The sequence below is a fragment of the Mobula hypostoma genome, chromosome 14, assembly GCF_963921235.1.
Source record: "Mobula hypostoma chromosome 14, sMobHyp1.1, whole genome shotgun sequence".
Taxonomy (NCBI): Eukaryota; Metazoa; Chordata; class Chondrichthyes; order Myliobatiformes; family Myliobatidae; genus Mobula; species Mobula hypostoma.
Genome location: NC_086110.1, coordinates 39,304,043 through 39,318,209, shown reverse-complemented (window position 1 = coordinate 39,318,209; position 14,167 = coordinate 39,304,043). Strand labels below are relative to the sequence as shown.

General features: G+C 40.7%; 1 protein-coding gene and 1 long non-coding RNA gene across 3 annotated transcripts in view; one reads left to right on the top strand and one right to left on the bottom strand.

The window, feature by feature from the left end:
* LOC134356214 (uncharacterized) overlaps nucleotides 1–12,343 on the bottom strand; it is a 156,537-nt gene extending 144,194 nt beyond the window's left edge. The window contains exons 1-2 of the long non-coding RNA XR_010020300.1: nucleotides 12,204–12,343; nucleotides 11,892–11,990 (exon numbers count right to left, since the gene is read on the bottom strand). This is a non-coding gene — a long non-coding RNA (uncharacterized LOC134356214). The remainder of the gene's footprint in view (nucleotides 1–11,891; nucleotides 11,991–12,203) is intronic.
* tshz3b (teashirt zinc finger homeobox 3b) overlaps nucleotides 11,675–14,167 on the top strand; it is an 89,022-nt gene continuing 86,529 nt past the window's right edge. Inside the window, exons 1-2 of one of the 2 annotated variants that reach the window (XM_063066969.1) lie at nucleotides 11,675–12,762; nucleotides 13,370–13,506. In XM_063066969.1, coding sequence (XP_062923039.1) covers nucleotides 13,467–13,506 — 40 coding nt within the window. In that variant the 5' untranslated portion in view covers nucleotides 11,675–12,762; nucleotides 13,370–13,466. Of the gene's footprint in view, nucleotides 12,763–13,369; nucleotides 13,507–14,167 lie in introns of those variants that run through there. The other variant, XM_063066970.1, reaches the window with a different exon arrangement.

The following is a 14,167-nucleotide window of genomic DNA, read 5'->3' as shown; positions in this document are numbered from 1 at the left end:
AGGGGGTGAGTGAAAGAGGGGAGAGTGAAAGAGAGGAGGGGAGAGTGAAAGGGAGGAGGGCATAAGCGAAAGGGAGGAGGGTATGAGTGAAAGGGAGGGGTGAGGGAGTGGGAGGAATGGGTGTGTGACGGGAGCAGGGGGTGAGTGAGTGGGAGGAATGAGTGAGTGAGTGGGAAGAGGGAGTGAGTGAGGGAGGAGGAGGTGATTAAGCGGGAGAAGGGGGTGAGTGAGTGGGAGAAGGGGGTGAGTGAAAGAGAGGAGGGATGAGTGAAAGGGAGGGGTGAGTGAGTGGAAGGAATGGGTGTGTGACGGGAGGTGGGGTGAGTGAGTGGGAGGGATGAGTGCATTAGTGAGTGGGAGGAGTGAGTGAGTGGGAGGAGGGGGTGAGTGAGTGGGAAGGGTAGGTGAGTGGGTGGGAGAGGTAGGTGTGGGTGGGAGGAGGGATGAGTGATTGGGAGGAGTGAGTGAGTGCGAAGAGTGTGAGAGTGAGTGGGAGGGAGGGGTGGGTGAGTGACTGGGAGGGGTAGGTGTGGGTGGGAGGAGGGGATGAGTGAGTGCGCGGAGTGTGAGAGTGAGTGGGAGGGAGGGGTGGGTGAGTGAGTGAGTGGGAGGAAGGTAAGTGGTAGGTGTAGGGTGGTGACGGCAAGGAAGGGTGTGTGCCAAGGGGAGGAAGCTGACTGGTGGGAGTGATGGAAGCTGAGTATGAAGAAGGAAGAATCTGAGAGGAAAAATGAAGAGGAGGTGCTGAGAGGGAGAGAATGAAGAGTAGGGATCTGCGAGAAAACATTGATGCTGATTGTATGTGTGAAGGAGGAAGAAGCTAAAAGCAAGGGGGATGAATAAAACAGCTCATGACATGAACAGGTCCTTCAGCCCACAAAGTCATTGCAAACTAATTATACGACGTCATTAAACAGATCTTTTCAGCCTGCCCATCATCTATATCGCACCATACTCAGCATATTCACGTGCCTATCCAGAAGCCTGTCGTGTCCTGGAATCAGATAAATGAGGACCAAAGTGATGTGGATGCTGGAATCTAGAACAACATTCAGTCCTATGCAGGTCTTCAACCCAAACTGCCAACAATTCCTACCCTCACAGATCTGTCTGACCTGCTGATTATTTGTAGATTGAAGTAAAGTCTAGTGTGTATCTAGTAATCCAGAAACACACCAGAGTAATTTTGTGTAAACTTTATGTTATATTTTCCTTCTTAATTTTCTCATCTGTCATTAACTCCTACTTATGATTCTACAGGTACAAACCCACTAGTTTTCAGGACCCAATCCATCATTCATGCCTGAGTGTAGACAGCAAACATCAACCCAGCAACTGTCAGTGCAGCTGAACTCAATCCTCTTCTGATCTGAATTCTCTCACCGCAGTTTTTTTTATTGGAGAGCAATCTTGTTCTGGAACTCTGTACACTAAATTTCGTAGCCAACAGAAATAAGAACAGGGATACATGAGATATAACCTATACCCATTCAGTGTAATAGAGGCACTAAAGTGACTTTGGTTTGTTAATTATAATCACTGGAATCATCTGATTGCTTGACTGACCACACTGGAAAATGGACAACTCCATTAGTGACCAGCACCAGTGAAAATCAGACTTAACTACCCTTCACTTTCTGAAAGAATGACCACTGCAGGTGCCAGTGAACACTCTGCAAGTGATGCTGACGCAGCAGAAAATGGGAGCGATGCCGTAACTTGGGACATCACTGTCTTCACGGTTTATGGGCAGTGCACGGGAGGAAATGAAAAGCGAACCAAGTGTCTTGAATCTGCTTAAACCAGGGCGCTCCACAGAAGACACTGCAAGCAACATCAGAGCCCGGCGCATCTGGGATCAATTTGCCGTAAGAAGGTCAATAGCCTCTCATCAGTGGTCAGTGACTGGGAGTTTCACAGTAACGTTGCACCCACTGCAACTCTAGCTTCATTTATAGTCCCATCGCTCATCTCCTGGCAACTAATATTCATACTTCGCTGTGATCTACTCCACTGCACTTTCATGTTTAGTACTAGTGGTGAGTTTGCACTGATATTACACACCGTACAACACTGTGTGACAATTCAATCAAGACATCCAAGCTCACTGCATAACACTCAGTCTTCTTTCAGAAGCGACTCACAGCGCAAAGCATAGTAATCAACTGGGAGAAGACCAACTTGTCCTCACATCATAATGCTCATACTCTGGCCACTGTTGGCATAACAACTACTGAGATCAGAGAGCACTTCAGGCTGATGACCTGAAAGACTTGATGCAAGAGCACTGAACTGGAACAGCTAGATGTCTGGAAACCTGCTAGACCACACTTGTGAAAGTGAGGTTTGCAACAGGCAATAGAACTCTATGCATCTTGACACTCCAAACACTCTGCCTAGTGTTTCCTTCAGATCTGTCTAGGAAATTAAATCATTGCATCTGGAATCCTCTTTAGTTCTAATTACAGATTTGGAAAATGACAATTTCAAAGTGATGGGTATATAGACAATGGGACGCTACCACCTTTAGTTCTCTGGGACTACTAATTTTGGCAAAGAAGATATCAAAGTGCAGTAGCTAACTCTCTTTGAATAGACAATGGAAGTGACCTTTCCGCTGCAAAATAAGATGGAAAACTATGAGGTAGTTTAATAACTCCCGATCCAACCTAGAAAGAACCTACTGTCTGGGAACTCACTGACAGCTATCCTTCTTAGTTTTTTAGTGGTCTGCTTAGGCATTTGATCATATCCCTGGTCCTGCTGGATTTCAAGATAAATATCTTCTGATATTCCAAATCTCAGAGCATTTGGTGTATGCAGAAGCCTCCGTAGCAACAAATATTTCAGCAGCTTTTTCTCAAACTCCTAAGTCAAACTGAGTTTATTATCACATGCATAAGTGCATGTATGCATTGGTGCAATGAAAACTTTATTGCAACATCATAGACTCACAAGCACATAGCATTAGAAATCAAAATAAAAACAAAAAAATATATACAAAAGCTTGCATGGGTAGAGGAATATATTCTCTGTATTGTCTTTAAACTTGAGTCAACCATAGAAGTCATCACTTGTAGAATTACAGTGAAGACATAAACCAGACACTGAACTGCAAGTAGTGATTGGTCCCACTCAATAATACTCATCCATCCTGCGGCTGAATACCTGTTCAGTTCTGTGTGTTTACGACAGGATGTTAACTGGAGTGTTGAGCTCCAAAGTGACAGTGCTGGTGACAAATCAGCACTGTTTGTGATTTGATGTCACATACCGCTTACAATGCACAGACCAGTGAGATGTTCAGAATCCCAGCCTTTACTTTCACAAAGTGTGTCGCTAATGTCACTTTTGATACCTGCATAGCAACCAAAGTGCTCAGATAAGGGTTACTACTGGTTTGAATTTTGGGTGCCTATATTTCGAGGACACTAGAACCAATTCGCATACTGCAAGCACAGTTGATATCAGCTATTTCAGCATTCGCCATGTCATATCTAGAATGTCAGTCTCAGTCCCAAGAAGATGGTGAATTCCCTATTAAACCACTTGGTGAGGTATAAAGTTCAAGTGTTTGTCAGAAATAGTGAGTTTTAACTGTGAACAGCTGAATCTAATGTTAATAGAAGTTAATCTCAGTCTAGTTAAACATGATGGTTTTTGGAAAGTATGCTGGATATACTGATACTCTGTTAAGTCTTACTGCTAAAGCTAATGCAGTGCTAAGACAAACTGGTCATTATGTCATGCACATTTATTCTTCAATTGGGACAATGCTGAAATTTAGAAAAACGATGAATTTCAAAATCTTCACAAAAAGATATGACAGGAATTGACGTTTAGTAATGCTGTAGATATATAATTGTAGTTTACATTTATGCTTTCATGTTGATTCATTAGGAGAATAATACTATTATCATCTTTATCAGTTAATCTTATGTAAAATGTCTACAAGATGTACAAAGTACTTTTTTACAAACTAGGTAAGACATTTTTGCTACAACTCATTGTCTGCTAATATCTGACAGGATATCATCAAATACTTACTTTAGGTGACTTGATCCTGCATAAATATTTACAGAGCCATATCACATTATTTTACAAACTGCTTCTGCATACTAGGTTCATAGCACTAGGTCATGGAATAGTCAAAACTATTGTATCCTTGAAGCCAACAAAATAATATTGAATCTGCACTGTTAGATAAAAAGAACAGCTCTTTGCCACTTACTAACCATTCAAGCATACCCATACATCTTGACAATTTCAATTAACCTGCATTCATTCTACCTAAATTTCAATTTCAAACATGTACTAACAACAACCATGGACAAATGTCCAGTAAGACGATGTGAACACAATCTTGATAATTTGGATCCCTGCAGCATAATTCCTTTGACATACCCTGTTCCTTTGATGGAGAAATATGGACTTGAGCCAATCGGCAACTACGCTCAACAGTTTACCACTGGCGTCATAAAGACCTGTAAGCTTGTTATAAAAGTGTTGTTTTTGCAGATCACTCAGACACTTACACTGACTGTTGCTCCAGACATGGTAACATCAGTACAATTAATTCCACTATGGGTACCCAGAAACTCAACAACTTTATAAAGATTTTACATTATTCTGTTGTAATACGTCTCATCAGCAGGGAATTCAGTAATTTGCAATGCTCTTCTACGATGCATCAAATACCATTACTGTCAAGCAGCTAAATGATTGCAGCCTAAAACTAGTAATGTCACCTACCTGGAAATAAACTGACCCTGAAGCAAAAGGGAAGAACAACAATAGCCAATATTTGAATCTTTACGGGCAGTGTACCATTCTGTCTGCACTCTGAAACACGGTATTCTTTATGATGTCCAAAAGCTAATCAATTGCAGAACCTAAATGATGAAAATGGATTTTTTTTCTTTTAAAGCAGTCATCACAAAAACAATATTCTTCTTCTCTTTCACTTCTACAAGACCAGCCTCTGATAAAATGCATAAACAAAAATTAATGATCTCAAGTGCAAATTTAACACCACATTTGTTCAGAATGGTTTATATGCATACATCATGGTCCAATTTGAATGGACATAAGGCAATAATTCTGATAATTTATTCTGCACAACAGTTCAAAGAATTGCTATTTAATGCTTATTGAAAACCAACAATCAACTAACATGATGTTTTTAGGGAAAAAAAAACTTTCCCAACAAGGCCAAAGAATTTCACTTTCAGTAAAGTGTAAAGAGAGCAACAAAATAATGTAATTCAATGCAGACAATCTCTAGATCTGGACACATAAATCATTTCAAATTAATAATGCCTATTTAATCATATTGCCTGAAAAACAGCACACTGATTGACTGAAAACTACAATATCAAATTTGGCTAATGCAGTTAGTGTTGAAGAGGTGCAGTTTTAGAAACACCAACAGTATATGTTGATATCAAACTCGCTCTCTCAGCGCTTCATCAATATTCCCCACTGTTTTTAGATCCTGAAAAGGAAAGAAACTAAATACATCCATATCTCAAGGAATTATCTGCACCACATCATCACCATAAACTTACAAACACGTTAAGAATAAAAATTATGAATACATACTGCAAGTGCCATATGAATCTGCTGAAGAACAAAGCACAAGTACCCACTCTCTAATTTGCTATCAAGTTCTAATGAGGAAAAAATCAATCCTAACTAAACATATTTATGTCATTTGCTTACATATCGAAAACAATGCAAATACTCAGAGTTAAGCTACATTTCACAAGTTTTGCTTTAAAATACCTATAACTTGTATATACTGGTGTTCCATACTATGCCCATCAATTACCAATGAACTTGAGCTGCTCCATTATTTGTAAGACCCACAGTTACATCAATCACAAAACAAGGATAATATATCATCCAACTAAGCACATTTTGAACAAAATTCATTAATTCAGCTTTTAATATTCATACAGCAGCAATACAAGATCCAAATGCCCGAGAATAGAAATGTTTAATTGTTATTAACTGCAATAACATAACAGTACTTTTAATCCAATAACCTTTACAATCCTAATTTGACTTTGACAAAATTAGTTGGATTAATGAAGAATGATTATTGGTTTCCAGAGTGTTCACATATTTCTCAGCATTATGAAGAGCACATTCTTGTAAGAAAACATTTATTAAACTAAAATATTCACTACAAAACTAACTTTGCAAAGCAAAAATAAATAAGTTAGTTGGGTTTGGATTGTGTGTTTCTTTCATCTGTAAATAAATCTCATTTATTCAATGCTATTATGTAACAAACGAATATAAACAACAAACTTGCATCTGTAGCTTTAGCAGTTAATTGATCATCTAGGTAATTGTAATATTATTTTAAGTTTGAGAAATTGCTACCCAATATGATTTTATTAGGGTCCTCTTCCATGGTAAAAAAATGTTGTATTCTAGCTCTAAAATATTTTGACGAAGAAGAAAGAAATGGTTACATTTTATTTTTCAGGATGAGACGTGGATGGAGTAGTTTTTTTAAATTATAGCTTGGGACAATTACATTATTTTTAAAATATTGTTATCAATGCTGTTTAATGGTAGGAATGATCTTACAACAATACTCTGCAATAAGCAGACTGCTGTGTTTTTCTTTCAAAGCAGAATATTAAGCATTATGAAGGGCTATTTGATGACAATGGCCAGGGTTTGGTGTCGTTACAGAGACATGAGCTTTGCTGCTAATCAGGAGACTAAAATAGATGTAGCCAGGTTATATATGCCATTGTGAAATTTCCTACATCTCCTCACAAAATGTTCCTTCACTGATTACCATGTGTATGCTGTTTTGATGTTACATGTTAGAGTTAGGTTTTATTTTTGAGTTTAGACTACAATTTAATTAATTTGAAAACAGAGGTTTGTAGAATTGTAATTGCAGTTATATAGAAGGTACACTGTTTTACTCTTGCTGCTGATCATTTATTACTAACATGATGAAATAGTGTCATGCCAATCCCCTTATTTTGCCCAGTGTCTATAGTGACAGTGTTGATTTCATCAAAACTTGAAGATTGTATGGAAAATGAGTGTGGTACTATATGTGATCCTGGTGTATAAATATATGTGTAAGTACATAAATACGCTACAGGAGACTGATCAGCTTATTCACAAAATTATGTTGCCTTTCCACTAATCCCTTTTATGCTTCAATTCTACACTATTGATGAAGTTTATGGTCACCAATCCTAATGTCAACTTTTGCCCTGATTGCATTTTAGTGAAGCATCATGAGACATTTCATCTCCTATCCACAAGACATTATATAAATGCAAATTATTGTAGCTTGTTCCTCTTTATTTCAGTCATATTCTGGGCTACAAATTTTTGCACAAATAATGCCAATAATCAGTCAGGTTGAAATAAAGTAGCACTCCCTTGTACCCCGGGTCTTTTCTAACTAATATTGAATTACAGTGATATCACACAGTGATTCTTTACTCCTAAAGAAAATATCGTAGATAAATGATATGTTAAATTAAATAATAATTTCCTTTTGTGCTGAAATGAAGCAACTAATGCACTACAGGAGCACCTGCTCAAACTGTAAGCTGTAAGTTGATAACTAACAGCAGGTGATATGAGTGTTGGGAAGGTTAACTGCTGACAGCTGAGACAACTATCCGAATAAGTGTTTTTTATCACTAACATTGATGAGAATCAATATGGTAAATCGTTTTGGTCTTGGGTTCAGATCTTTTTTATTTTGCTTTTGATAAGCATAAATTATTTTGGATTTTTATAGTTAAATAGTTAGCCTTTTCATTCCATTGCAGAAAGGTGTTAGTTCACCAAAATATTGTGAATGGAGCCATCCTGATGGTCTCCTGTCTTTTCAATATGAGGTGGTGGAACGCATCCACAGGTCAGTTTGTTGTTCAACACAATAGAAACATTTAACAGTGCAGAGTATGTGAAGAACGACTAAAATGCATGATGCAAACCATAAATTGCATGAAAACTGTTCTATATAAAAAAAACTGTTAGTCAGCTATTGGTCCCCTGACAACTCTGGATGTTTGCAAGAACAGTCCATTCCTATAAACTGAAAAACAGTTTGCCAAAAAATGACTTCAACAGAATTAGTGTAACAACCCTGGCCTGTGTGTCTGCTTGGGTAAACTTTCTGAAAAGGCTGTTATTGTAATCCTTTGTAAAAGAGAAGTATAAGAAATTAAAGTGGATTTGTTTTATTTCATTGGAAATCAACTTTCTATTTTGAACACAGGCCCATGTATTTCCACTATAAATATCGTTAAGCATAGAAGAAAGAAAAAGTGTAAGTCTTCAGAAAGGACTTAAAATACTTCGCCAACAAAGATAACTAGTGTATACGCGGGTGCAGACCGCTGCTAAATAGCTACTCCAGTAATGACGCTTAGGCTGGTGATTTTAACAGCACCTTAATACACCTCAGGATGAAAACATCCCCGCTTTAAGATGGAACTGTAAACTAACATTTGGCTCAACAGAGAGTATGTAAATCTTGATAATTGATTTTGGCACAATATTTAGAAACCAAAGTAATCTGTCCGTATAAGGTTGGGAGTGGGCTACTTAATGAATCAAGCACTTCTAATGTTTCAATGACTTTCGGTTAACATCTTCCAATAGTTCGTTATCGCCCTTATTGCACGCTACATCATGCAATCGAACAAACTGAATTTAAAAGAAAAAAATGTTGGACGCAGCAAATGAAATTATCTGCCATGCCAAAAAAAAAGGCGTCTTAGTCGAGGAGACAGGCAGTAACATTTATAATAATTTCCTTTCGCAATGCCGCGTTTTAGCAGTGCCTTCGTCCGATACATCGCTGAATCCAGAGTGGGAGATGTGCTTCATTTAGAGAGCAGTAGAGCCAAAACTTCGAACACCATCCTACCATAGAGAAACATCGAGATTGCAAATATGGCAATAATTAAATAACTGCTCAGAATTGGAAATCCAGCGCTTGCTACAGCAACTGAGTTTAAATACAGAGAGACGGAAGTACTGGTGCACAATATTTTACTTGGCGAAAAATCAACTGAAAAACCACTCTCTTTAGTTCAGAATTACTTCTACAATACAACTCATGATGTGGTACTTTTAAAGCTAAGAACAGAGAGAGGACGTTATAACTTTTAAAAGACAGCGCAGTAAGTCTTTAATTTTACTCGTTTGTTTTGATTAACGTGACTTTGACCTCAGCTCAGATCCCTCACCTGATTAAGTCGATGTGCATTAGAGCCCTGAAGATTCCTTGGGGGATTAGTTTAGTGTGTTAAAACTGTAATTCTACGTTCTCTGATCATCGAGCAGACTTTTAAAGAATCCAAAAACGCGGCTTTAACTAAAATTCAAATCGCGACAAGCAACGTAAACTTCAATCGACTGTGCTGCTCGTTGCCTTGACGGGCTTGTATTCATTTAAACTAAAATGAAATTCCTTTACCCTGGGCTCAGCTAATGACCTGCGAATAATATGTGTAACAGGATATGATCTGAGCATGCATTTACCGGATGCATATAAATATAGCCAGCAAGCAGAAAAGACGCCAGACTTCGTAGAACACGGAAACGTGGTACGCAGTGAAATAAAGAAAAAGCTCAAAATGAGCTTATCAGATATATGTCAGGTCGTCTGAGAGGCATCGGCTCACATAAGAGTGACTTCCAGCAAACTAAAATCTCTGTCCAGTACACACTGTGAGGCTCTCGCCCAGTTCCGGCACAAAAGCTGCTTTGCAAGGAATATCTGCCTGGTAGATTTATTGTTGGGAGTCCAGAAACTGCAGAGAACCCGCCCAAATGATTACAATCACGAGTGGAAAGATATTAAACCCACAACTATCACTCATCTGAGCCCTGCCAGGGCAAACGACTCCAACTGGAGGGTTCCAGAGTCTTCTCCCTCACACCCCTTTATACCTTTTGCCCCAGGACGTTTGACTTTTACGAGAGCTTGGACATTGGTACCGTGCCAAGGCACTGGATATTCCAATAGATTAGAAATATTTCAGCATGAATTCTACAGAAACACGGCCAAGAAAGCGGGATCAATTTCGCGCGCTCGGACGCTGCAGGAATAATTTAAAAGTTCATTTTAATATCCCATACAGTAAAATCAATTTTTACTGCTGAATATAACAGTACATTTTTAGCACATGGAGGGTTTTATTGAACGCTAGAAGGCAGATTGTATTCTACCAAAAAGGAAAAAAAAACAGTGGGACACTGTTTATCGAATTTGGGCATGTAATCTATATCGATTACTTTGTGTTGGGGTGATTGTTAATTCGTATATACATCAAAACGCTCCAGTAAATAGGTAATTAAAAATGCCACTAGAAATGATTCCAATATACAGATATGCAATGCGCAAATTTATGTATCTGCCGTCAGTAGTAAACCGTTTCAGATGCATGAAATTAGAGCAACTGCAATATAAAACATCCAAGTTAAAATAAACGAAGATATGAATATCAAAATAATTCGGCGTGGTTGCGGTTCTATTGTTAACGATAAATAAATAAACAAGTTTATCAACTTTGGGAAAAAAAATATGTGAAGTTTGTAGCCTGCTGTCGCGCTTTCTGGGTTTTGAAAAGTGTTGCGAAGTACCCAGCCGGTGTTTGAAATTTTACAAAGCGTTCATTATGAATATATTTTGGAACATAACATATATAAATATATATCGGCGATACAATTTATAATTTATTTGAAGGCTTTTACCCAATTTTGGGGAGAGGCTAAGCAAACTCTCCCTTATGTTGCTGAGTAATCCAAATTTAATAGGCAGGTGAGTTTGATTCTTTTTCTTGCAGTAGGTTGTTACAAAATGTATTGCACGCCATTGAAAGTGGGGCAAAAGGGGACACAAATATAGTTTACATTGAACTTCTGATTTTATTTTTTATCCATGTGGAGTTAGCGTATTTAAGCACGGATTGCAGTTCTGGCAGAATTATTGTGCATGAAATGATTTACCTTTACCGGTGAGCGCGATTTGAAACTCGACAACTTCCAGTAGTCTGGAATGTTATCGTGAGGACTACGTTTTAAACAGTTCGTTGTTCTGAATGGAAGGCAAGTGTAAAACTCGGTAAACCAGCACCCGTGTCTGTTCCAGCTGTACTCCCAGACTAAAATGCAACCAAAATGCTGCACATTCTCGTTGTCTCGTTCTAAAATACTGCTATTATCTGCTGGGTTGTAGGGTTTAAAAAAAATCAAGTAATTAAATGAAGAATCAGATTTAAGTAAAGAATTAAGACCGATATAACATGTTTGACGAGGGTCAACTAAGGGCGGACATAGTTCAACATTACATAAAATTACGTGGCGTTATTTTGGATAGTGGTTCTGAGCTAAAAGTTCCCCCTCTTCTGTTCTAACCCAGTGTCGGGTGCCTGCGAATGTCAATAACTGGATGAAATAGCTGATGAAGTTGCTTGTAATCGGGCTGCAATGATTGCGAGGCTGTTTTGTTGCCGTATTATTGTATTGTGTTGTACCGTATTGTGTTGTGTTGTGTCTAACACTGAGAGATCGCGCCTGATGTGCTCTGGTGTCGTTGTTGGAGTGTGCACACAGCGTGACACTGATGGATGCGCCAATGGTTAGACGGACAGATGTTAGGGCGGATCTAACGGAATGTGCACGTCTAGATTGGGCTAAAACCATCTCGATTCCGTGAAAGTCACTTAGTCAGCCCTAAAGGCAATCCGGGGAGGATGCAGGTAGCCTCTTTTGCCGGCCGGATTGCTGCTTTCCCCATCATTTCGGACTGAATGGAGAGCCCCTGCGATTGGCGATGAGATGAAGCTGACCAAATTTGGCAGGAGAAGCAGAATTTGACAACTCACCACTTTTTTTTCCTTCTCTCTCGTCAAGCAATTCGTCATTTCCAGGAGCACCCACACTTCCAGGGACTCGCCGACTTGCAATGTTCATCCTGTGACAAGCTGAAAAAGAGACAACTTAGCCCTCGTCACCAGCTGAAAGTGGAGCGGATTTCGGTGCAGGGACTTGGGGAGAGAGCAAAGAGATTAGAAATAAACTCGGCACGGCGCACATGAAGTTATGACGCAGGATATTTAAATCTGCCCAGTTTTCAGACTGTTGGAATATTTCCAGGGCTTCAGAGAATGGGGAAGATTGGTCATTTCTGATCTTACCGTCAAGAGTCAGATCTGCCCTTGGCTTCGCCGCTCAACTCCACTAAGAATTTGCTACTGGCTGCCTGACATCTTTAAAATAGCGCCTGGGACAGAAAGATCGCCCCTGATCTGCTCTGGCTGTCATTAAATACCTATCTGCCAAGAGAGAGAAAAAAAGTGCACTAGGCAGCCAAGAAACTGTTTGGCATTCGCTGGCCCATGTTCGCCAAAGCACTTCAACACACTTCCAGCCCGTCCCCCGTTTCTGATGTTCATTTCCGTAAGGGACGCACAATCGAGCTCCAACCCAATCGATCCCTGTCTAAATGGAGGTTCCTGAACGCTCAGAGATCTGCCTGTGGACCATCTGATCGGCAGAGAGCTGGCGGAATCCCCCGACAAAGCCGTGCCAGAGCCCCGCGGGCTTGAAGACTTGGCCAGCTGCCCATGAGGCAAAGGTGCCGCCGGGGTCTGCACTAAGCCTGAGCCAGAGAGGGAGGGAGGCGCCGGCGAGCTGGGAATTGCCTCAGATCCCTGCCAGAGAGAGCCACACACCTCGCACAACGGAGCGGCAATTGTGAGTAGATGCCCCTGCCAGCTCTCTGAACACTTTCAAACAATCCGTGGTACGGCGACCGGAGACCAGATGCATAGTGGGGGCGGGGGAGGGACGTATAAACCCGCCTCACTTAATCATTCTGCATTTGACCCCCCCTCCTTCTCCAAGAAACCTTATAAAATAACTAATAACATTTTTTAAAAAGTGGTCTGCCTGGAATATCCAGCCATCCCGGCAACTGTAGCCCGGACGGGCTTCTGACATGTGCTGACCCCTGCGCTCATGATGGGGAGGGTTGCTGGTGGCCGGGCTGCGGGATGCTGACGAGTTGAGTGTTGTTTTTTTTTGTTTGTTGGAAGTTGACAGTTAAAGAATGCCGACTTTGGGTGACGCGATGATCTCGTTTTCTTTTGAGCTTGCCTGTTGCAGCTCGCAGCGAGGAGCCGAGGCGATGTGTTGTGGAAGAGAGAGAGAGAGAGAGAGAGAGATAGAGAGAGCTGCGCGGCTCTGAGTGAGTGAGTGAGTGAGTGCCTGCCTGCTCCCCTCTCCCTCCCTCCCTCCCTCCCCTTCTCTCTCCTCCCTCTCACTCTTCTCTGAGCCTCTCTCTTTCTGCCCGATCCGACAGCCCGAAGCCCTGTCGCTGTTTGCATGAGAACGGCGCCCGGCCGCCGCGCAGCCACCTTGGAAGGAGTTGGGGATCAGTCGGGCTAACTCCGGCCAGCATGCCGAGGAGGAAGCAGCAAGCGCCCAGGCGCTCAGCAGGTACGGGACTGGGGGAGGGGAGGGGGAGACAACGGGTCCATTTACCTTTGGTGAAAACCATCCTATTGCAAGAAAGAGAGAAAATAAAATTCTCTCCCATTCTTTGGTTAACTTGTGTCACCACGTCACTCCCCCCCCCCAATAAAAAGGGAAGATCAGAGCTCTTACAAAAATTCAAAAACAAACAGTGTTTGTCAGCTGACACTCATTCCGCTTCGACTGACTGACTGACTGACAGGGCTTGCGGGGCTTTTCCTCTCTGTACTTTTTTTAAAAATTCTGCTTTAAATGTATAATTGATATGTATTGTAAATGTAATGTCAAGTCCAGTTTAAGTTGACCCCCGCCGCCGTCGCCTCAGTGTGTGTTGGACAGAAAACTAGGAAGCTCCACCATCAACAATGGGCTTGTGCAATGGAACTGGTTTTTATAGACAATTGCCATCCTTGATTTGATGCGTGATTGATTGCCTGTCATCTGGCGTGCTTTGATCTATTCATTCCCGATAAACATCAATAAATCACTCACCATAGCAACGCACATGCCCATGACGTAACACCTGCCCTGTCATCTAGCTGTCAAACCACTTCACTTCTTTTTTCCCTCTTTTTTTAAGAAAAAGAGAGACCAAGGGATTGGACAAGATTCTTTTAAGAGAAAA